Raw genomic sequence first — 23496 nt, 5'->3', positions numbered from 1 at the left:
ATGTGTATCTCTCACACCGATGTCTTTCTCTCTCTCCTTATCCTTTCCTTTCTCTCTAAAATAATTAAAAACATATTATTTTAAAAAACACTTATTATGCATAAACCACTTGAGTTGGGGGATAAAAACAATAAACAATCCCTCAGTATTCTTATTTTATAATCAAAAATTAATTTATTACACCAATCCCTATCTAGGACACCACTTAACAACACAACAATAACGAACACTTCTGAAGCATTATCACTTTTTAAAAAATCCAGCCCTTGCTGGTTTGGCTCAGTGGATAGAGCATCCGCCTGCAGACTGAAGGGTCCAGAGTTGCACTCTGGTCAAGGGCACATGCCCGGGTTGCAGGCTTGGTCTCCAGTAGGGGGTGTGCAGGAGGCATCCATTCAATGATTCTCTCTCACCATTGATGCTTCTATCTCTCCCTTTCCTTTCCCTTCTGAAATCAATAAAAATATATATTTTTTAAAAACCACATTCTCTATATCCTTTCAATAATTTTGACTTCATATAACTATTTTTGAGATTAGTAACTTTCAAAACATTTGATTTTAAGAGAACAAAAAGGTCAAAGGATACACGCTAAATAGTGGTTCAGAAATTCATGATCTGATGCGGGCATTGACTGAAGAAAGGTCTCTCTGTAAGACTCAAACCATGGAGTAGTAGCTAAAATTAATCATAAACAAAACAGTTAAAATTTCTCAATAGAATCAGTTTACAACAGACAAAATTTCAAGTCCACACTCCTTAAAGGCATAAGTTAGTAATTTCTAGCAATAAACAAGCATTTTCACCTGTGCTTTATTTAATATATACATATGATGTATCTGTATGTATAAAGCCATATACACAAATACATTCATATATGGGAGTACATACAGGGGGTGTCCCAAAGACATGTATACACACTTTGATTATAAAGGCAGTATTTATTAAAATACATTTTCTTTTCAAAATGTAATAGAATCAGCTGTTAAAATATGTATACATTTTTTGGCACACCCTATATTTGCAAATATAAAACTGATTTATTCCCAAACCTACATAATAATCCCACAATTTACTTACCTATTAATGCTTTAAATATCACCTACATGAGTAAAACAATTTTAGAAGTACAGTTTTGCGTTCTTGCCACTAGTCACATTGTCATAAATGATATCATTTCAGAATACTGGTTCTCAACTGAGAGTGGCTTTAACCACCAGGAAATATTTAGCCATGTCTGGAAATACTCTGGGTTGTCACATCTGGGAGTGAGGACAGGGTGCTACTGGCATCAAGGGAAAGAGGAATGATGCAAAACATCCTACAATAAACAGAACAAGACAGCCCCCACTTCAAAGAATTATATGGCTCAATGTCAATAGTGGCAAGGCTGACAAACACTACTTTGTAACTTAATTACTTGACTATGACAGTAACAAAACCTCTTTAAATGGAATTTCAAAGCATATTTACCTTATAATCAAATATAAAAGATAGGTGTTTTCACTTTTTGTATACATGTATATTAAGTGTTTCTTAAAATATCAAATCCCTCTTGTTCCATGCTAAGCATTTTACATTACAACTATTCTAACATTTTTTTAAATATATTTTTATTGATTTCAGAGAGGAAGGGAGAGGGAGAGATAGAAATATCAATGAGAGAGAATCATTGGCTGCTTCCTGCAAGCCCCCTATTGGGGAACAAACCCACAGCCTGGACATGTGCTCCTGACTGGAATCAAACCCGGGACCCTTCAGTTCACAGGCTGGTGCTCTATCCACTGAGCCAAACCAACTAGGGCTAACATTTTTTATTTGAACTTAAACTTAGTCATTTCACTAGGTTTAAGTAGATTATCTAAATCAGTGGTCAGCAAACTCATCATTCAACAGAGCCAAATATCAACAGTACAACGATTGAAATTTCTTTTGAGAGCCAAATTTTTTAAACTTAAACTATATAGGTAGGTACATGGTTATTAACTTAATTAGAGCACTCCTAAGGCTTAGGAAGAGCCACACTCAAGGGGCCAAAGAGCCCCATGTGGCTCGTGAGCCACAGTTTGCCAACCAGGGATCTAAATCACAGTATTTCTGAAAGGACACTCTATTCCTAGTTTCTTAAGCTGATTACCAAGTCATATGTATTTTTTGTTTTCATCTTAATCACTGAAAACAGCAAATAGATTTCCTGTTTAATACTACATTAAATGAGTGGGAAGGTTGAAGAGAAAAAAGCTATTCAGCGTGACCAAATAGCGTATTTCACCTGGTAGCATACATACACAAACCTTTAATTCCAACCAATGCCTTATGAGAATAACCCATATATTAGTATTGTTTAGGAGGGCTATTAGTGTAACAATTTCATGTTCACTGCTACAGAAAAAGAAAAACATTCCCAGAAATATTATAATCTATATAAAAAGTGGCAAAAATTATGCCCAACCGGTGTTGCTCAGTGGTTGAGCGTCGACCTGTGAACCGAAATTCCTGGTCAGGCCATATGCCTGGGTTGCAGGCTCCATCCCTAGTAAGGGGCGTGCAGGAGGCACCCAATCGATGATTCTCATCATTGATATTTCTATCTCTCTCTCCTTTACTCTCTGAAATCAATAAAAATATATGTATATTTCAAAATAAAGTTAAATTTTAAAAAAGCAAGTATACACACATGAGTTCTTAAATTGAAATAATACTTTCTAAATACTGGTAACAAGATACTGGGTACTCACTAAGGAAATGAAAAACAAAGGAAAGTTTTAAAAATATATATGGCAAAAGTGGGTTTTATCTTTCAAGAAGGTCACTTTCACAAAGAGAGAGTAAATTTTCCCTTCAGCCTTTTATTTCCTTAAGGAGCTAATTAATAAGTCCTCCTTCAGTTACTTTACATGCCAATAAATCAAGGGCAACCTTTTTTTTTTTTTTTTTCAAATGACATTTTTGTAGAAAGTGGAAAACGTAATAGTCTTGTTACTGTCGAGTAACCCAAAATGTCTTCTGTTAACAAAAGACTTCAACATTTAGTTATGATTCTCTCCCTTAATAAATTCTCTTATACTTATTTGGGGATGAAATTAGTACTTTGCCCATACCCCTTTCCACCTCTGTATGTTCTTTCTTTGGAATTTAAAGAGCACCCATGTTATCCTACCAGCTTCTCTGTGCAGAATGCATTCTGTCTTGGTAAGGAAGGTTAGGAAGGCACGAAGGGCCAGAAAAACAACAGGATGGGCTACCTCCCAGCCATCCTTCTTTGTTCCCTTTTCAGTGTCAGTGCTCTGAGCCATGAGGTTATTACTATTCCCAACAAATGTCTAACAAGGGCTACAGCAGTGAGTTAAACCGAGAGTAACTTGGGTCCTCATTCTACTGAAACCAAAAGTACTTACTGACCCCAAATCTGCAGGTGAAAAAGATCGAATGTCCTAAATATAAGCATCACCTGTAAATCACGTATTTACCCTTCCTAGGCATATACAAAAGCTGAAAGTGCCAGAAAATCACTATCAAACTAAGAAATACTAACATGTTACAAATAAGGTTGGCACTTATGACTATGCAACTTTAGATAAACAGTAGCAGATATACCAAAATTAAATACAGGGTGGAGCAAAAGTAGGTTTACAGTTGTGAGGACACAAAACACAGTTTATTCTTATAGTATTATTTATTGTTATTTTCTTGAAATGACAGAGGATTTATTTTTTAAATATATTTAGAACATTACATAAATATTCAAAACCTAATATTTAGTTGATAAAACAGTTTATTATTTTCCATATGAACTGTAAACCTACTTTTGCCCCACCCTGTATATATTCAGAATAAAAATGTCCTAATAAAGGAAAGGAATTAAACAATTAAATGTAAAATATTTAATTATATAAATGTATAGCCTCAAAGTAAAGAATATCTGACATTATGGTTATCAGAAAATACTGTTTAATACAAAGAATCTTAATATAAAAGCTACAAAAAACTGAAATCAGAAATCATAAAACTTATGAGCATTTTGCAAATCATAAAAGATCTTAGGTAATATTAAAAACGAAGAAATACTAACCTTATATTTTCACAACACCCATGAGAACTATTCTTGAGGAGACTATTTCTAATCAAATATTTTCAGAAAAATCAGCAAAAATCAAAGTATTCCAAAGAGATGAGGGTCATGATTATTTACGCCCTATTGTTAAATTTCTAAGACACCACAGTGGAAGATCTTTTAAAAATAAATTGTCCTCTAGTCAAACTATATTCCTTTTGGTCCTCAGTATATCAGGAAAAAATAGTCATTGCCATTTACTAACTGGATCTAACTGACCCTTGATATTTTACTGTATTTTTTATTCACTTTACAGATTATTTACAGAATAAAGGCACAGCAAAAAAAAAAAAAAAAATAGTAAAATTTTTTTGCAGGACTGTCCAGTAAGTAGTTAGCCACTAGCAACATGTGGCTAGCAAGCACTTGAAATGTGGCTTGTCTGAATCAAGATGTGATATAGATTTCAAAGGCAGTACAAAAAAAGTAAAATTTCCAATTACACGTTGAAATAATATTTTGTATAGTCTGGATTAAGAAAAATATAGTATTAAAATTAATTTCACCTGTTTTTTAACAAGATTTTTTATTGATTTTTAGAAAGAAGGGAGAGGGAGAGAAACAGAGAGAAACATTGATGTAAGAGCAACACACTCATCAGCTGCCTCTTGCACATCCCAAGCAGGGATCGAGCCCACAACCTGGGCATGCATGTGCCCTGACCAGGAATTGAACTAACAACCCTTGGGTGCACAGGACGATGCCCAACTCAGCTACACTGGCCAGGCTTCACGTGTTTTTTAATATTCTTTACTAGAGGCCCGCTGCACAAAAAATTGTGCACTGGGGGTGGGGGGGGTTGTCCCTCAGCCCGGCCTGTGCCCTCTAGCAGTCTGGGACCCCTCAGGAGATGACCACCTGCTGGCTTAGGCCTGCTCCCCGGGGGGGACTGGGCCTAAGCTGGCAATCAGACATCCCTCTGGCAGCCCGGCAGCCCTCGGGGGATGTCCACTTGCCAGCGGGTAGCAGACCTAAGCTGCAGTCGGACATCCTTAGCACTGCTGAGGAGGCAGGAGAGGCTCCCACCACCACCGCTGTACTGGCAGCCATCAGCCTGGCTTGTGGCTGAGCAGAGCTCCACCATGTGGGAGCGTACTGACCACAAGAGGGCAGCTCCTGCATTGAGCGTCTGCCCCTGGTGGTCAGTGTGTGTCATAGTGACCAGTCATTCCAAGTCTTTCTGCTGTTAGGGTCAGTTGGCACATTACCCTTTTACTATATAGGATAGAGGCCTGGTGCACGGGTGGGGGCCGGCTGGTTTGCCCTGAAGGGTGTCCTGGATCAGGGTGGGGGTCCCGCTTGCGTGCCTGGCCAGCCGGGGTGAGGGGCTGATGGCTGTTTGCAGCTGGTCACACCCCCTTCAGGGTGGGGGTCCCTACTGGGGTGCCTGGCCAGCCTGGATGAGGGGCTGATGGCTGTTTTCAGGCTAGCCACACCCCCTTCAGGGTGGGGGTCCCCACTGGGGTGCCTGGCCAGTCTGGGTGAGGGGCTGAGGGCCGTTTTCAGGCTGGCCTGCGACTGAAGCTCCCAGCCTCTCCTTTTTTTCTTTTTTTCTGGGATTTATTTACTTTCTATAATTGAAACTTTGTTGCTGAGAGCCGGTTGCTCCAGCCCTGAGGCCAGGGCCTGCTGAAAGCAGGTATCTGGGGTTTGTTTAGCTTCTATAATTGAAACTTTGTTGCTTTCAGAGCTCAGAGCCGGGCCGTGGCAGGCGGGGAACCTTGGCTTCCTCCATCACTGGAGCAAGCAAGCCTCCTGCTCGCTTCAGCTGCGTGGCTGCTGGCCGCCATATTGGTTTGGTTAATTTGCATATTGTGCTGATTAGCACATGGGAGGCATAGAGAAGGTACGGTTAATTACCATGTTTGTCTATTATTAGATAGGACTGTAGCTATAGAACATTAAAAACTATGTAAGTGGCTCACAATTTTCTACTGGACAGTGCTAGTCTAGAATGCTACTGTTACACTGCCCTCATTTCTGATTTGGCTAGTTGTGAAAAATTGTGTCTTCCACTGTCAAATTTATTTTCTTTGCCAATATGGACTAAAAATGAAAGTTCTCTATACTCATCTGCGTTCAAAGGAAAAAAGATGAAAACAAAGATAATGGCTACAAATATGTCTTTATTCTTCCTTTATAACTTCTTGAAAGAAAATGCTGAGACGACTGTTGAAAAGTAGCACCTACACAACCCAAAACTTTCAATATGTTTCCAATATGCTTCCTTTTTTTTCTGACCTATTTTAACCTTTAAGCAGAAAACCATGAATTAGCAAAAACTGAAAGAAAGCAACTGGTATGAAATGACAAAGATCACAACAAAGAGGAAAGCTATTAGAAGAAACAGATTATTCTTAGATAAAAACATTTTAAAAGGCCACCAATAAAATCAATTTTGGTATGTAAAATAAAAAGATGCAATATACTTTGGGCAACACAAAATTTAAAACTGAAGGGTGATATAGTAGTAATGATTTATTTCACTACTGTATCATCTAGGCAATTTCATCGTTCTTGCACTTAGTTGACAGTAATTGATAATAATTCACAGGATGATGAAAAATAGCAAAATACTTTAAGATATTGGAAAAATAAGAACACTAAGTTCTTATATTGCACTAGACATTTTAAATAATTGTCATTTTTAAAAGCGTTCTTTATGCTTTTTATTCTTACATAAAAATTTAGGAAAAAATTTTAAAGAATATTTAAACAATCCTCTAAAATAGTGTTTACACATGACTACTCTCCAGAGAAAAAAGTAGGAAAAAACATTCTTATCAAAACAAGGTGTAACCCAAATTATACTATTCTAAAACAATATCTGGATTTAGAAGATAATGTAAATCAAGAGTAAACAATAAACAATAGATAGGATCAATAACATAAGTTGCACAAGCATCACCAGACTGCCTCTGCTTTAGAAAAATTAGGCAGACATGTTAATTGGGACAAATATTTTTTTTTTTTTTTAAGTAGCTGAGTAGAAAAAAGATAATAGGCAAGGAGTAGAGTGAGAACAATCTGGAAAACTCAGACCAATATAGAAAATACCTGTATTTAATGAGGATTCTTTCATTTCCATCAATGTGTCTTTCCAATTACTGTACCAAGGAACACTAGCTTTAATTGACCGATCTGATGAAGAAAACATGGCACTGATAAGCTAGTCTCATGAAGTAAAGATATAACATGTATTTCTTAAATAGAATGGGTAAAAAGTATGCTCACATTAATGGCAAAAATTAAAAGTACTTTTCTAGACATAGAGAATATCTTATTTGAAACGGATGAAATCACTCATACATCTCTAGAGTATCACTGTTATAACGGAATTTTATTATAATGCATTCAGTGCTTCAGCGTATCACATTCTCAGTCTTCAAGACCGACATAGGAGATGTCTTAAAGCAGGAACAGGGAGAAGCTGAAGAAACTGTTTTTTTCTTCGATGTAGCTTATCCAAACCACCGGGGGTTCTTTTTAAAATCTGCCTAAAGGCATCGCCTATAAAGCAGTGCCTCCACCTGTGTTTAAAGACAAACAGCACTCAATCCTTCCTTATGTGGAGTGTTAGCAGGGGCCTGAGAATATAAGTAATTTAACTGGATAAACTAAATTTTTAAACTATTACTTTGCAATCATTTTATTAATAGATATTAACATACAGGACATTTTTTAAAAATATATTTTTACTGATTTCAGAGAGGGAGAGAGAGAGAGACATTAAATAATGAGAATCACTGATCAGCTGCTTCCTGCATGTCCCCCTTGGGGGATGAAGCCCAGATCCTGGGCATGCGCCCTGACCAGGAATTGAACTGTGACCTCCTGGTTCACAGGTTGACACTCAACCACTGAGCCATGCCAGTCAGCTGGATAAAATAATTTCTCACAACCAAATCATGACCATATTGTTCCTATAAACTATCTATCAAACCACTTTAATACATCATTTAAAAAAATAAGCCCACCTCTAGCAGCCAGGCATCAGATTTGAGAAACTTACTCTGGAGAAAATAAATGACCCCATATTAAAGAACTGTGAGTAATAAAAGCAGGGTAACATTCAAGCCTATTACAGTCTCACTACCCAATAGAGAAGACAAGTTTTGTTATGCCCAGTCAGGGTTTTAATGCTTCAATTAGAAACAGAAAATAATGCCACAGGCTCACCAGACATTTGAGGTAAGATTCCAATATGAAAGAGAGAACAAAACAAACTGAAAAATAATACAAATGAGAGAAAAATCGTAAGAGACGAAAACTTAACAACTTATTAATATTCTCAGAATTAAGTTACCACAATAGGAAACAAGAACTACATGCCACAAAAAGAAAAATCAGCCCAGCCGGAGTGGCTCAGTAACCACGTCGACCTATGAACAAGGAGGTCACAGGTTCCTAGAGAGGGCACATGCCCAGGTTTCGGGCTCAATCCCCAGTGGGGGGCATGCAGGAGGCAGCCAATCAATGATTCTCTCTCATCATTGATGCTTCTCTCTCTCTCTCTCTCTCTCTCTCTCTCTCTCTCTCTACCTTCCTCTCTGAAATCAATAAAAAATGTATTTTCTAAAAATAAAAGAAAAATCAAGAGCAAGGGAATATTAAAATTTCAATAGAAGATAGAAAATAAATCAAGGATACCCCCAGAAAGTAAAACATAAAGACCTAAGAGATGGAGATGGACAATATTAGAAGATGAAAACATCAGAGGAGTAACTCAGGAAGTCCTACATCCAGCTAACAGTAATCCTTCTAGAAAGAGCAAAGAAAACAACAAAGAAATTAACAAAGAAAAAGAAAAACAGAAGGAATTTCTCAGGATTAAAGATTATGCATGACCAGATTATCAAAAGGGGCTACACAATACAATGAGTGAAAAAGGAGTTAAATCGGGTCCAACATGAAATTTCAAAATATGCAGAAGAGCTTCTAAAAGTTGAAGGGAATAAGGGGAGAAGTATCATAATGGCATACAGTTTCTTTACAATACTAGAAGTTACAAGGAGTGAAACAATTCTGTGAGAAATTATTTCTAAATTAGAATATATATAGTGAAATTACCAATCAATAATCAAGTATAAAAGAAAAAAACTTTTCAGACATTCATTTCTCAAAAAAATTACCTTCCCAGCAGTTTCTTAGGAAGGTACTTGGAGATGTCCTTCACCAAACCCAGGAAATATGCCAAAAAAGATATGAATGAGAGACTACAGAGAAGGGGAGGGAAGGAAATCCCAAAGATGACAGCTGTGGAGCAGGCCTTGGACAGCAATCAGTCCAAAATGGAGAAGAATGGTGTTTTGCAACTTTTATTTCATTATCTCCCCCATGAGCCTTTTTCTTTCCTAACTGGTTCTTCCCCCAAAAAAACACTTTTAAATAATACCACAGACGTGCTGTGCATCTATTTATGTACCACAGTCCTTTGGAGAGCCACAAACCATTGCAATATCTAGATTTTTTGTCCCCAACTCTCTCTCCCACTGAAGGACATCATTCCCCATGGAGTAGAAGACGACTTCAGAAAGGCGATCTTTTGATATGGAAAGATAACCGTAATAGTCTAAACTTGAAATTATCAATGTATCTTGCTGTAATTAACACAGGAGAAAAATTATGAACATTTAAACAAAATAATTTTACAAATATTTCTATCTATACAAGTATAACCAACTAACTTTGTGACCTAAAACAAACCACTTAAGTTCTTAGTATGTTTACCACAATCTTTAAATATGGTATGCAATTATTTTAAATAAATTAAAATATTATATTACAAATTGCACTGACCTAAAAAGATTATTTTATTAGGCTACTGAAATATCTTGATTAAATGATGTACTTTTAATCTTTTCCCTCTAAAAACCTATCCCATGTCCCTCTTTTTCATATTGAGTCACACCAAATACTGCTAACTCACTTTACATATTAATATATCATCTCACCCACCAATCTTATCAAGAAAATATTTATCACTAAAGCACTCAGAAAATATTAAATATTTATCCATACATTAATTATAGTACTATTTAATTATAGTACTATTTATGTCACAAAAGAATATGTCGTTTTTCATCTACCATTTTTCTTTCATTCAAGAAATATTTATTATATACATGTTCTAGGCATTACTTTAGGTGCCAGGAGTAAAATAAAGAGCCAAAGTCCATGCCTTCATGGAGCATCTATTAGCTTCACAAGTAGAACTATAAATCAATTTTATTATGAAAAAATAAAATCATGTAATTCAGTTTCAATGGCTGCCTACTCATCTAGCTATAACAATAAAAGCATAATATGCTAATTAGACCGGAGGACCTTCGGGATGAAGCCGGGGCTGTGAGGGAAGCCGGTGCCAGCAGCCAGGGGAAGGAAGGCCTACTCTTGCATGAATTTCGTGCATCGGGCCTCTAGTTTGATTATAACTTCCTTAGAAGCAGTAACTGCTATTTTCAACATTGTATTCCAGATCTATTATTCAGTAAGCAGGTAAGCGTTTGTTAAATGAGTTCCAAGTTACAGAATTTACTGTTTCTAAAAAAAGAAAAATTCCTTTTAAAAATAATAAACCTTATTACATACCACTGATGTTGAGGTCATAATCTCCGGCCGTAATCACATTAGCTACTAGTCCATCCGCAGGCTGACTGCCAGAAACAACATCACTCAAAAGCTTCCGAATGGCTCCAGGCTGAGGCGGTTGGGTGATGATGTTGCTTACTGCTATCTTCAAATTTTTTATTATGTGAAGCTGATTATTAGGATCTCTCATATGAACTTTAGGGGGAAAAAAAACATGAAATTAATTCTACACAATTCATAACAACCCAACTATAACAACAATAAAAAAAAAAAATGGGTTAATGTTTTACAAACAAAAAGGATGATCAAATCAGAAACCAGAAATTCCTAGTGGAACAGTCTTCCATAAATACAACTGACTTACAACATTCTCATATAACTAAAAGGGTTAGCCAGACAGTCTAACCTTCTCTCGCAATGCTACTGCTCATGTCCCTACAGTAAGTATGTATTTTCCTTCTTCCTGTTTAGAGTTGCCAGGGACCAACCACCATACATGCCACGTTGCTAATTCTCACCTCACACTAAGGCTGTCCAGAGCAGTGTGAAGTCTGTGATATCAACGCTGAAAATAGTAAAGGGGAAGAAAGGGGAGCTAAATGGTGCATTGGAATCTCTACTTCCCCGAGTGTGCTTCCTGCATTCTCAGCCACTATTGTACTATCATAAAAATCCTGGGATGTTGCCAAAACCGGTTTGGCTCAGTGGATAGAGCGTCAGCCTGCGGACTGAAGGGTCCCAGGTTCGATTCCGGTCAAGGGCATGTACCTTGGTTGCGGGCACATCCCCAGTGGGGAGTGTGCAGGAGGCGGCTGATCGATGTTTCTCTCTCATCGATGTTTCTAACTCTCTATCTCTCTCCCTTCCTCTCTGTAAAAAATTAATAAAATATATTTAAAAAAAAAATCCTAGGATGTTGATAGTGGGAAGGTACTAGAACAGAAGGTATACAGAAACTCTCTATTCTTTCTCCTCAATTTTGCTGTGAACCTAAAACTGCACTAAAAAATAAAGCGTATTTAAAAAAATCAACACCCAAATCCCTTCTCCCATCCCCAATAGCTCTTGCCGCTACCCTGTTACAGGTCTTGCCTCAAGTCCATGGGATTTATAACCAGTGGCTCAGAGTGTCAGGCCAAGATGTAGGTTCTTAGGAGATTATACTGAGACAGTATCCACAGTGCACAGTAGGAAATGTGAGCATATCTTTTCATAAAATATATTCAAGCAGTTTCTGGAGAAGTATTAGAACAGCCCATTATATTAAGGTCCAATTTTTGAAGTCAGACTCTTTTTTCTTTAGAAAATACCTTTTTATTTATTTCAGAGAGGAAGGGAGAGGGGGAGAGCGATAGAAACATCAATGATGAGAGAGAATCATTGATCTGCTACCTCCTGCTAAGGATCGAGCTTGTAACCCGGGCATGTGCCCTTGGCCAAAATCAAACCCGGGACCCTTCAGTCGGAGGCTGACGCTCTATCCATTGAGCCAAATCAGCAACGGCTGGAGTCAGACTTTATTTTAATCCCAACCCACCACTTATTAACCAGGTTACCCTAAATAACTTTTAACTTTTCTGTTCTTCAATTTCCTCACCTGTAACGTGACTAAAACCTACTTCACAGCGTTTTAAAGATGTACGTGGGATATTGTTGGATGAGATAGTAAATGTAAAGCACTGAGCCCCATGCCTGGCACATACATAATCATGTAGTGAAGTGTTCAAGAGGTGATGCAGGCAGCAGGTATAACACACTATTATAAGAACATCATGAATCACTGTATACAAATAAGAGGCAACTCTGGAAAACTGGCTTTGGATACCTACCCATAAAAAATAACACTTTTACCGAAACCGGTTTGGCTCGGGGGATAAAGCGTCGGCCTGCGGACTCAAGGGTGCCAGGTTCGATTCCGGTCAAGGGCATGTGCCTTGGTTGCGGGCACATCCCCAGTGAGGGTGTGCAGGAGGCAGCTGATTGGTGTTTCTCTCTCATCCATGTTTCTGACTCTCTGTCCCTCTCCCTTCCTCTCTGTAAAAAATTAATAAAATATATTAAAAAAATAAAAAAATAAAATAACACTTTTATTCCCAATGGAAAATGCTTTATACTAAACTTTTAATTTCAGGCCTGCCTATATTTTAAATAAGGTTACATCTGTAAAAACTGTCTTCCTAAGTTTCCTGTGAACCTCTGTTGATTTCTAAACTTTTAGTTAAAAAAAAATAAAACAAAAGTTTATAAAAACTATATGGAATAAATATGTGCACTTGTATTATAAATATATGTACAAAAGTACAAATAAAATACATGCAAATTCCATTATAATGGTTGCCTATGAAGGAAGGAAATGAGACCAAGGAAAGGTTTAAAGGTGACTTCAAGGGTATCTCTAATGTTTGGTTTCTTTTCAAAGGAAAGAAAAAGACACAAAGTAAATATGATAAGAAGGTTAATATTTGTTGGTTCTGGGTAGTGGGAAGCTGGATGTTTCTTGTATTCTCTGCATTCTTCTATAACTGTTTATTTTTTCTAACTTAAACACACACAGAGCTCTCTCCCTAATTAAACTTCCCAGCTAGTCTAACTATGAAACAGAGAAACCAAAAAACAAGAAATACTATGGTACATTTCTGACATTTTTAGAAACAAGTATTTTCCTTAAAGTTAGTTCATAATTGTTGAATAACGTGAGTAGCCATGTGTGTATTAAACCTCTCTCAAGCCCAACCAGTGTGGCTCAGTGGTTGAGCGTGGAACGTATGAATCAGGAGGTCTGGTTCAATTCCGATATAGACACATTCCCACTGGGGGGCATGCAGGAAGCAGCAATCAATGATTCTCATCATTGATGTTTTTTATCTCTCTCTCCCTTCCTCTCTGAAATCAATAAATATATATATTAAATATATATATATATATATATAAACCTCTCTCAAAGTTGTAAATTGGCCAGATATCTTTTAGTATTCATAAGTATTAACACAAAAAGGATGCTCTAGTTTTGCACTATATTCAGAATGGGCTTATCAGTTAGGTAACCCTACTAATAAATCCAGAAATGAGTTAACAGGTGTGGCAGCCAGTCTCTGAAATGGCCCCCAATGATCCTGACATTTCCTGTTACACACACTTGTGTCACCTCCCACATCCTAGGGTTGCTATGTGTGACCAACTGCACACAGCAAAAGCAATAGTATAGCACTTCTGAGATAAGGTTATAAAGAGTACAGCTTCTATCCTGGTTCTCTCTCTCTCTGATCACTCCCTCTGGATGAAGCTAACTGCCATGCCACAGCAACTCAGGGAGCCTATGGACAGGCCCACATGGCACAGAACTGAAGTCTCAGGCCAATATCAGTGAGGAAGTGAAACTTGCCAGCAACCATGAGTGAGCTGGGAAGAGGATCCTCAAGCCCCAGATGACTGTAGCTCTTGCTGACAGCTCCACTTCAAGAGAGACCCTGAGCCAAAAGCATCCAGCTAAGCCACTCCGATTGATGAGAAACAATAAATGCTTTTGTTTCTAAGGTACTAAGTTTGGGGGTCATTTGTTACATAATAATAGAAACAGGAATATCACAATATAAGAGCTAATTATAATTAAGAGAAATGCTCTTAAATTCAAAAGCTTCAGAACTAAATTATATCAAGGCTTCGTTAAGATTCTAACTGCACTGCCCTAACGGGTCTGGCTCAGTGGATAGAGCGTCGGCCTGAGGACTAAAGGATCCCAGGTTCAATTCCGGCCAAGGACATGTACCTTGGTTGCAGGCACATCCCCAGTAGGGAGTGTGCAGGAGGCAGCTGAATCGATGTTTCTATCTCTCTATTCCTCTCCCTTCCTCTCTGTAAAAAATCAATAAAATATATATTTAAAAAAGATTATAACTGCACAAAAGGAGACTATCTATCTATCTATATAAAAGGCTAAGCAACCATCCAACTGTCCAGTACCTATGATGCGCACTGACCACCAGGGGGCAGATGCTCAACGCAGGAGCAGCTGAGCTGCGGGGACCTGGCAGCAGAAGAACTTTGCAGAGTGCCCTCTGGCACTCCAGGACCCCGCGGGGAATGTCAGAGAGCTGGTTTCAGCAGAATCCCCGCAGGCCACCTGCCAGAGGGACCCCACTCACTCCCCAGACTGCAGGAGATTGACAGTTGGGTCTCCGGCCCATCTCGCCCAGGCACGCCCCGCCGGCTACCTTCTAATTAATGTCCTTTCAATGTGCACAAATCCATGCACCGGGTCACTAGTATATCATATAACATCTCAGTTTCAAAATGAAATTCAACAGTGTGGTGATTTCCGGAAAAGGGGGAAGGGGTGTGAAAGAGGATATAGGAAGAATAAATGAGGATGGAAGAGAAATTAAAAAAAAGTCAATAAAATTCCATTAAAGTTAAAAAAATGAAATTCAAATCTACCATTTTCTTAATTTTATAGGTTACCAGATCGTATCTTGAATACTTTACTATGAAGTAATATTTCCCAGTATATGCTGCTCTATGGAATACTGCTTCCTCAAGAAAGTTAAGAGCTTGTTTCTGAAAAATTGATCCCATGTTCAAATAAACTTGGGAAATAAAAAATAGTATATAAGAAAAAGGTATTATGGAAATAATAAAACTTGAAACAGCCTTTGCCTAATGGGCCAGGGAATTAGAACAAGTTTTTAATTTAATCTAGATGGGGTCATCTATATTTATAGAGAAGGCAAAGTCCTAAAATCTGGTTTTTCAGATAAAAATTAAGTCATTATTTTTATGCATTCATTGGTTGCTTTTTATTTATTTATTGTTGACAGTATCACAAATGTCCACCATTTTTCCCTCCTCTGCCCCACTCCGCCCAGCCCCCTCATTAAGATCTTTTTAACCCTCACCTGTGTGGCTCAATTGGTTGCAGTGGAGCCCCCACACACCAAAAGGTGACCAGATCAATTCCCAATCAGAGCACATACCCAGGTTGTGGGTTCAATCCCAGGTCTGGGCACCTGCCAGAAGCAACCAATTGATGTTTTTCTTTTTCTCTCCCTCTCCCTTCCTCTCAAATGAAAAAAAACATATCCTCAAAAAAAAAAAGGGCAGAAAACAGCATATCCTCAAGTGAGGATTTTTTTAAATGATTGTTTAATACTGCTTATATGTTGAAATAACATTTTGGAAATACTGGGTTAAATAAGATGCATATCAGTCATTAAAACTAATGTCACCTGCTTCTTTTCACTTTTTTATCACAGGAACACTAGATGATTTTAAATTATATACGTGACTCACATTATATCTCTGTTGGACAGTGCTGCTGCCCAGTGTGAGTGAGTAATTCTAAATATGCCAGGATGCCCTGGCCGGCTTGGCTCAGTGGATAGAGCGCAGGCCTGCGGACTGAAGGGTCCCGGGTTCGATTCCAGCCAAGGGCACATGCCTGGGTTGTGGGCTCCATCCCCAGTGTGGGGGTGGGGTGTGCAGGAGGCGGCCAATCGATGATTCTCTCTCATCATTGATGTTTCTACCTCTCTCCTTCTCCCTTCCTCTCTGAAATCAATAAAGAAATATATTTAAAAAAATAAAAAAATATGCCAGGAGGTAAGATGACCACCTGTCTGGAGTCACAGGGCCTGTGTAAATCTCTCCCACTTGTAAGACCGGGCACGTCAGCTCCCTGCCTCCGTGTCCTCAGATGTGCAATGAGGACACCACTATCTGCCCCATGGAGCTCCTAAGGACGACAGGAGGAAAGCTTCGGAAAACAGGTATCGGGTACTGGCATTATTACTTATTCACCACGCAGGAGAGCGCACACACGCCTCTCAAAGCCCTGAAGAATGTAGGGCACTTGGCTGTTCCTGTTGACTCAGGGCAGGCCCGGAGGAGCTGGCCACGGCGCAGGCCGACGGGACCCGAGGGCTCCCAAAAGCTGTGCGGACCCTTCCCTCCCCTTCCAATACTAACTAAACGGGAACCGACAGGCACTGCCCGCCCGGAGGGTGGCCTGCGGCAGGTTATGGCTCCGTCTCCGCGCACAGGTCCCCACAACCACATCCCCATCATCGCTGCGTCCACGTGCACAGCCGCGCTGCATGAAGCCCTCGCTTCACACACGCTTCCCCAGGTTCCGTTTGCGAGGTACAGATGAAGGCACTGGATAATCATACCTGGGCTTTTGTGACACCTATTCCCCCCCCCTCCCTAATAAAGACTCTAAGCTGCAGCGGTTCTCAACCTGTGGGTCGCGACCCCTTTGGCGGTCCAACGACCCTTCCGCAGGGGTCGCCTAAGACCAGCCTGCATATCAGATATTTACATGACGATTCATCACAGTGATGAAATAGCAACGAAAATAACTTTATGGTTGGGTCACAACAGGAGGCACTGTATTTAAAGGGCCAGAAGGTTCAGAACCACTGCAGTCTAAAGCTGTAAAAAATCAGGTACCTCCTCAATAAAAGACACATTTCTACTAATGATTTAATTTCGATCTGAAACACCAAATTTTAGGGCTTTCCCTTCCCTACACATCTAGATGACTCCATCCAGACTCAATGAACCATTTCTTCTTCCTCCCTGGCCCATTAGGCAGAGGCTGTGTCAAGTTCTATTATTTCCATAACACTTTTTTTTTTATTTTCTGGAGAAGTAAAATATGATATAGGAATATAAGAAAAAGTTTAAGTTTTCGAAGGAAAAAAAAAAGCAAAATAAGCAAACAGGAGCTTAGAAAGAAAGAGAGGCGCCTCGCTGCTGTTCAAAGCCAGGCCCCGCGTGCAGTCTGACAGCCGGGCCGGCTCCGCGGCTCGCTCCGGACCGGCCTCCCTCCGACAGCTCCCCCGCCCCCCGCGGCGGCTCCCGTTTCCGTGACGGGAACCACCGAACAGGCGGCAGGTGCGAGGCGGGAAGGAAGCGTCCTGAGGGACTGAGGGGAGGACGGCGCGGCCCCGACAGGCTCCCTCCCGGCCCCGCCGCCCAGCACGCGCCGCCCTCCGGGCTGTAAACATCGCCCTCGCCCCGCCCGCCCCCGCCCCGCTCCCGGCCCCGCGCGCCGACGCTCCGGGGGCCGGGAGGGGACCACGTACCCTCGGAAGTGAGGCGGGTGAAGGGCTTCAGCAGCTCCGCGAAGCTCAGGTGGTTGAGGCGAGTGAGGCGCTCGGCGTCGTCGCTGCACAGCGCGGCGACACAGGGCACGAAGGAGTCCGGGATGAGCTCCTGCACCGACTGCACGCACTGGGCCATCGCTCACGGCCGCCCCGCGGCGGCAGCAGCCCCGGCCGCCGCCCGCCGGCCTAGCCCGGCCGGGCGGGGCCCCGCAGGGAAGCCTCGAGACCAACCCGAGGACCCGACTCCGCCGTCTCGGCGCCCGGGGCCCACGCCGCCGACCCCGCCCCGTCACCGTCGCTCCTCCGCGCTCGCCACGGCGGCTCACGTCCCACCCATGAGGCGGACACGCCGACGAGCCCCGGGGAGTCCTTCCGACCGCGAAACCTCGGTCACGGCCCGACCGGAACCGCCATGTTGAGGCCGAACCCTGACCCACCGGCAGAACTAGTCCCGACGGCCCCCGCGCCCGCCTCTCACGTGACGGCGTTGACGGAGGCAGTGGGGGCGGGGAAAGAGCGGAGGAGAAGGAAGTGGGGAGCGGCGGAAGCCGATTGGACGCTAGCACCGGAAGTCGTGTGGCGGCTGGCACCCTCCCGCTGGGCGGGGTTGGGGCGGGGCTACAGGCGTGGTGGGCGGGGCCAGGCGAGGCGATAGGCGGTGTTACAGCCGCTTTACTCGCCGGGTTTCGGCGGAGCCCAGCGCGGTGCGGGGGCCCCGGGCGGGCCCCCGCGGAGGATCCACGCTGTCCCAGTGGCAAGGGCGCCGCCCGCCTTCCACGCCCCCCGGCCTCTGTGGGACCCCAAAGGCTCTCTGGGAAACTAGGTAAACGGTGTTCTGCTCGCTCGCCTAGCCCTGCCCGGCCCTTCCCACGCTCCCGGTGCAGCGGCGAGGGCACCTGCTCCCTGGAGGGGGTACTGCCCCGCCCTCCCTCTCTACCCCCTGCCCCCCACACTCTCACACCAGCCCGGGGCGTGGGGGTCCCCTGGAGCGGCCTGATCAGGCCACGCGTCGTTTGACCACAGCCTGCCTTTTGGAAACACAGTGACACGAATGCGAACTGAACCCGAGAACAGCCCTGTGCGCCCCTTCGTGCCCTGCAGTTAACGGGGTGGAGGGGAACGCCCTGCGCCTGCGGTGCTGCGGGGGCTGTGAGGTCCTGGACCGGCTTCCATCCCTGGCTTCCATTTTTACAGATTGTTCCTCTGAATGGGTAGAAGGGAACGGGATGAATTTTACCATAGCGTTACTCAGTTGTCTGCATTGCTTCTGAATTATGGGCCAAAAGCACAAGGCAAGGGAAAATGCCATGTTCCATGGCGGTTTATGGTGCCTTGATATAAAGGAGGTTTCCCCAACATCAGTAACGCAAATTGTCGGGTTGTTTGACCCCGTGAGGTTTGTGCGATGGTAGGAACGTAGGACAGGTGAGACATATGACTTCCTTCTGTAAACTGAGGAATGGTAACGACATGGCCGCTTTAGCCACAGATCAATTGTGAAAAGGTAATAACCTGCACGTTGAGGATACGGAAATTAATTTTCTTAAAACTATCCGTGCCAGAGCACCTCTTGGAAATTTTTCTTGCATCCCCGGGGGTACATAGGATCCCTTTTGAATACCTCTAATGCCATTCCCTTGCATTTTATAATGTAAGAATCTCATGCAATTGAATGTGATGAGTTAAAAGACATATTTTTAGAAACAGGGTTCCTAAAGGCAAGCATACTACTTTATCTGGTACTCAATTCAAAAAGTAAAAAGGCGATTTATTTTTTACACTAAAGATAAAACAAGCTGTATTACATTTTTTTAAAATATATTTCTATTGATTTCAGAGAGGAAGGAAGAGGGAGAGAGAGATAGAAACATCAATGATGAGAGAGAATCATTGATTGGCTGCCTTCTGCACGCCCCCTACTGGGGATCCAACCCAAAACCCAGGCCTGTGCCCTTGTCCGAAATCGAACCTGGGACCCTTCAGTCTGCAGGCCAAAGATCTATCCATTGAGCCAAACCAGCTAGGGCTGTATTACATTTTTAAAGAAGGATCCTTAAGGGCAATTTAGCTTAAATTTATTTTCTTGAGCTATAATTCACCCCTTTATAGTATACAATCCAGTGGTTTTTAGTATAGTCAGAAACCTTCATGTGTTTGAACCTTCATGTGTTCAAGGCTCCTCCATGTTGTGATATGAATCAGTACTTCATTCCTTTTTCGTGGCTGAGCTCGAGTGATCTTCTGCTTGGACTTTACCATCTCCCAGCACATTCACACGCAGGGTTTTCCGTGAGTGATTCACTGTAAAAACCCATTTATTTCCCAGTGAATCCAAGGTGTCCATTTCCTCAGGTGCTGCTATCATTCAACGTTAGAGCTGAGTCACTGACACATTGGGAAACATGGACTGATGGTGTAACAGCAAACTGTAGAAAGGGCATTCAACAATTTCCCTCGTATCCCATTGGCTCCAGTGAGCCTATTGGTCACACCTATCTCCAAAGGAGACCGGAAGACATGGGTTCCGAGGGGCTCATGAAGAGGAGGAAAACAAAGATGGGATAACAGTCCAGGGTCCCCAGCACGCTGGATTAAGAAGGAGGTACCCTGCGGAAGGTATTTGCGTGGGGCCAAAGATACCACACTGCTCTCGTGTCTCTGACTCCTCCAGACACTGGCTCTTTTTGCATCCATGTCCTCTGGACCATTCTCTGTGTCCAGGACAAACTCGGTGCTATGACTGGCCAGGCCTTGGCAATGTGCACACCCTCAAGGCCAAGAGGACAGCTTCTATGACTAAAAGAAAGGAAGCTTGCTGGACTAAATAAGACAAGAAATTAAGGATCTGTCTTCCAAGTACTGAAGGTGAGGCTCAGCTTTCTTCTTCACCAAAATCAAAGAATCCTATAGAATGTCAATGGGCTTACATGCTGTGTTAGCAAATGTTCATGATCTGTTTTATTTTGTACATATAATAAGACTGTTGGCTGGTGTGGTCAGTTTTAAACAGCACAGACATTGAAACCAGAAGCATCTGGATTTAAAAGCAGCTCTACCACTTGTGAATAAAAATAATGTCATCACTACTGATACACGTATATCAAGCATGGTACATTATATACATTGTCCCCTACTTCTGTTTCTCACACAAACCCTCAAAAGGTTGTGTCACCAGCTTTCAGATGTAGAAACGGTAGCACCAAGCCGTTGATGAACTTGCTGAAAGACGGTCAGCACGGGAGCCATCAACAGCCAGCGTGGTTTTTAACCCTGGAGACTTGATCAGTACGATAAATTGCTTTTCCATGTTTCCTTGCTTTGAAAGCACCTAGAGAAATTTTAGTTTGCAATAGTATTATCTGTGACTTTTGACAAGTTACTTATCTTTTCTGAGCCTCGCTTTCTTTATCTGTAAGCTTAGAAATTTGGGGTTTGAATATTTCTTGTGTTTGTTTCAACGTGAAGATCTGAGAATATAACATTCTTTCCACTGTTATTAAATTTCACTGTGTTAACAGTAGATGGTGCTATTGAGTACTGGCTTTAAAACCCAATAAAAACAATTCTAATTACTAAATACATTTCTTCAAAGGAGACACCTACTCAGAGAATGGGAGGTCAGGGGGTGCCCAGAAAAGTTGCACGTTAAAGTGTGTTCAGCTGGAAAATGTTTGTTATGCTACTTTAAAACACTAAAAAAAGAAAGGTTTAAGTATATAATCTGCATATTGGCCCATACTTTATTTTATTTACTGTACTGGATGTTTTAAGACAACTTATTAACATTAATATTCTGATTACAAAAGATGGCATCTATTTCTCAATTATATTAAGAATGAATCATAACCATAATTTTGCATTCTAAAGCCCATAATTTTATTTTATACTTATAGATATTTAACCTCCATATATAGCTTCCTCTAATTTAATCTGCAGCAAGTAAAAATATATATTTTCACTCATACTTCTAAGATGGGGGGAGGGTGGAAATATTGAACATCTCAACCGCAAACAGTTTATAAATACTTTATTTCTCAAGATTTGATCTAAAAATAAATACAGGCCCGGCCAGCTTGGCTCAGTGGTTGAGTGTCAACCTATGAACCAGGTCAGGGTTCGATTCCCAGTCAGGGCACATGCTCTATTGTGGGCTCAATCCCCAGTGTGGGGTGTGCAGGAGGCAGCCAATCAATGATTATCTCTCATCATTGATGTTTCTATCTCTCTATCCCTCTCCCTTCTCTAAAATCAATAAAAATATATTTTAAAAATAAATAAATACAGTTGCATGCCATATTGATTACTATCATAGCCCCTTGATTTCCTACTTAGGAAAAGTTGCAATATTATTTTGTATGTGAGAAAACAGTCCTAGAGAGGTAAAATAATTTTTGCAAAGGTTATAAGCCTGCTTAGGCACACAACTAGCAAAAGCTTCCCAATTTCCTGACTTCCAGTCTCAAGCACTTTTCATTATACTTTTCTCAGTTTATATATTAACTAAATTTTATATATTAACTAAATCAGTTTCTTCCGATTTAAGAAATTAATTAGAGCAACAAGTATTGTTTTAATGAGTACTTCCTCTTTTTTTAGAGGGGGGAGAGGGAGAGAGAGAAAAAGAAACATTGATCGCTTGGGTCCCATATGCACCCTGACCAGGGATTGAACCCACAACCCAGATATGTGCCCTCACCAGGAATCAAACTGGTGACCTGGTGCATAGGACGACCATCAACCAACTGAGCCACACCAGCCAGGACTAATGAGTACTTCTTTGTAAATATTCTTAATTCTAATACATTAAAAATTATTTTAGCTACACAAAAATAACAGGGATAGTTATTTTTTTTGCTAACTAGCTATGCAAGTTAAATATATGTGTGTGTGTGTGTGTGTGTGTGTGTATATATATATATATATATATATATATACAATTTGAAAAAAAATTAAAAAGACCTAAACACATGGAATGACATCTCATGTTCATGGATCAGAAGACTTAACATCATTAAATGGGTATTATAGTAAATGAGTAAGTCAGAGAGGACAGATGCCATATTATTTCACTTAAATGGGCAATAAAAAAACAAACACAACAAATCAACCAAAACAAAAACAGACTCATAGATACAGAGAACAAACTGAAGGTTGCCAGAGGGCAGGGAGGTGGGGGAATTGGTAAAAAAAAAAAAAAAAAAAGAAGAAGAAGAAGAAGAAGAGGTACAAACCACCAGTTATGAAAAATAAGTCATATGGATGTAATGCACAGCATTGGGAAAATAGTCAATATTATCATAATAAGTCTGTATGGTGACAGATGGTTACTAGAATTACTGTGGTGATCACATCATAAGGATTATAAATGTCGATCTACTACGTTGTACGCCTGAAGCTAATATAATATTGTTTGTCAAATATCCTATATAATAAAATCCTAACATGCAAATCGATAGACCGGTCGCTTTGTTGCACACTGACCACCACGGGGCAGATGCTCAACGCAGGAGCTGCCCCCTGGTGGTCAGTGCACTCCCACAGGGGGAGCGCCACTCAGCCAGAATCCAGGCTCATGGCTGGCGAGTGCAGCAGTGGTGGCGGGAGGCTCTCCTGCCTCTGAGTCAGGTGGGTGGTAAGGAGCAAGGGGTCCCGGACTGTGAGACGGCGCAGGCCAGGCTGAGGCCCCTC

General features: G+C 41.2%; 1 protein-coding gene and 1 long non-coding RNA gene across 10 annotated transcripts in view; one reads left to right on the top strand and one right to left on the bottom strand.

The window, feature by feature from the left end:
* The window catches only part of TRAPPC8 (trafficking protein particle complex subunit 8), a 74232-nt gene extending 55974 nt beyond the window's left edge, over positions 1-18258 (bottom strand). For 2 of the 9 annotated variants that reach the window (XM_059707384.1, XM_059707385.1), the window contains exons 1-4: positions 17788-18255; positions 10706-10900; positions 7172-7255; positions 589-678 (exon numbers count right to left, since the gene is read on the bottom strand). In XM_059707384.1, coding sequence (XP_059563367.1) covers positions 589-678; positions 7172-7255; positions 10706-10900; positions 17788-17944 — 526 coding nt within the window. In that variant the 5' untranslated portion in view covers positions 17945-18255. Of the gene's footprint in view, positions 1-588; positions 679-7171; positions 7256-10705; positions 10901-17787 lie in introns of those variants that run through there. The other 7 variants (XM_059707387.1, XM_059707386.1, XM_059707388.1 and 4 more) reach the window with 5 other exon arrangements.
* Positions 18259-18314: 56 nt separating this feature from the next.
* Positions 18315-21385, top strand: LOC132240047 (uncharacterized). Its single transcript, XR_009454214.1, has 2 exons — positions 18315-18631; positions 20161-21385. It is a non-coding gene; the product is annotated as an uncharacterized LOC132240047 (long non-coding RNA).
* Positions 21386-23496: the final 2111 nt, after the last annotated feature.

The sequence above is a fragment of the Myotis daubentonii genome, chromosome 8, assembly GCF_963259705.1.
Source record: "Myotis daubentonii chromosome 8, mMyoDau2.1, whole genome shotgun sequence".
In the NCBI taxonomy this organism is placed as follows: Eukaryota; Metazoa; Chordata; class Mammalia; order Chiroptera; family Vespertilionidae; genus Myotis; species Myotis daubentonii.
This window is presented reverse-complemented; position numbering and strand designations above follow the sequence as displayed.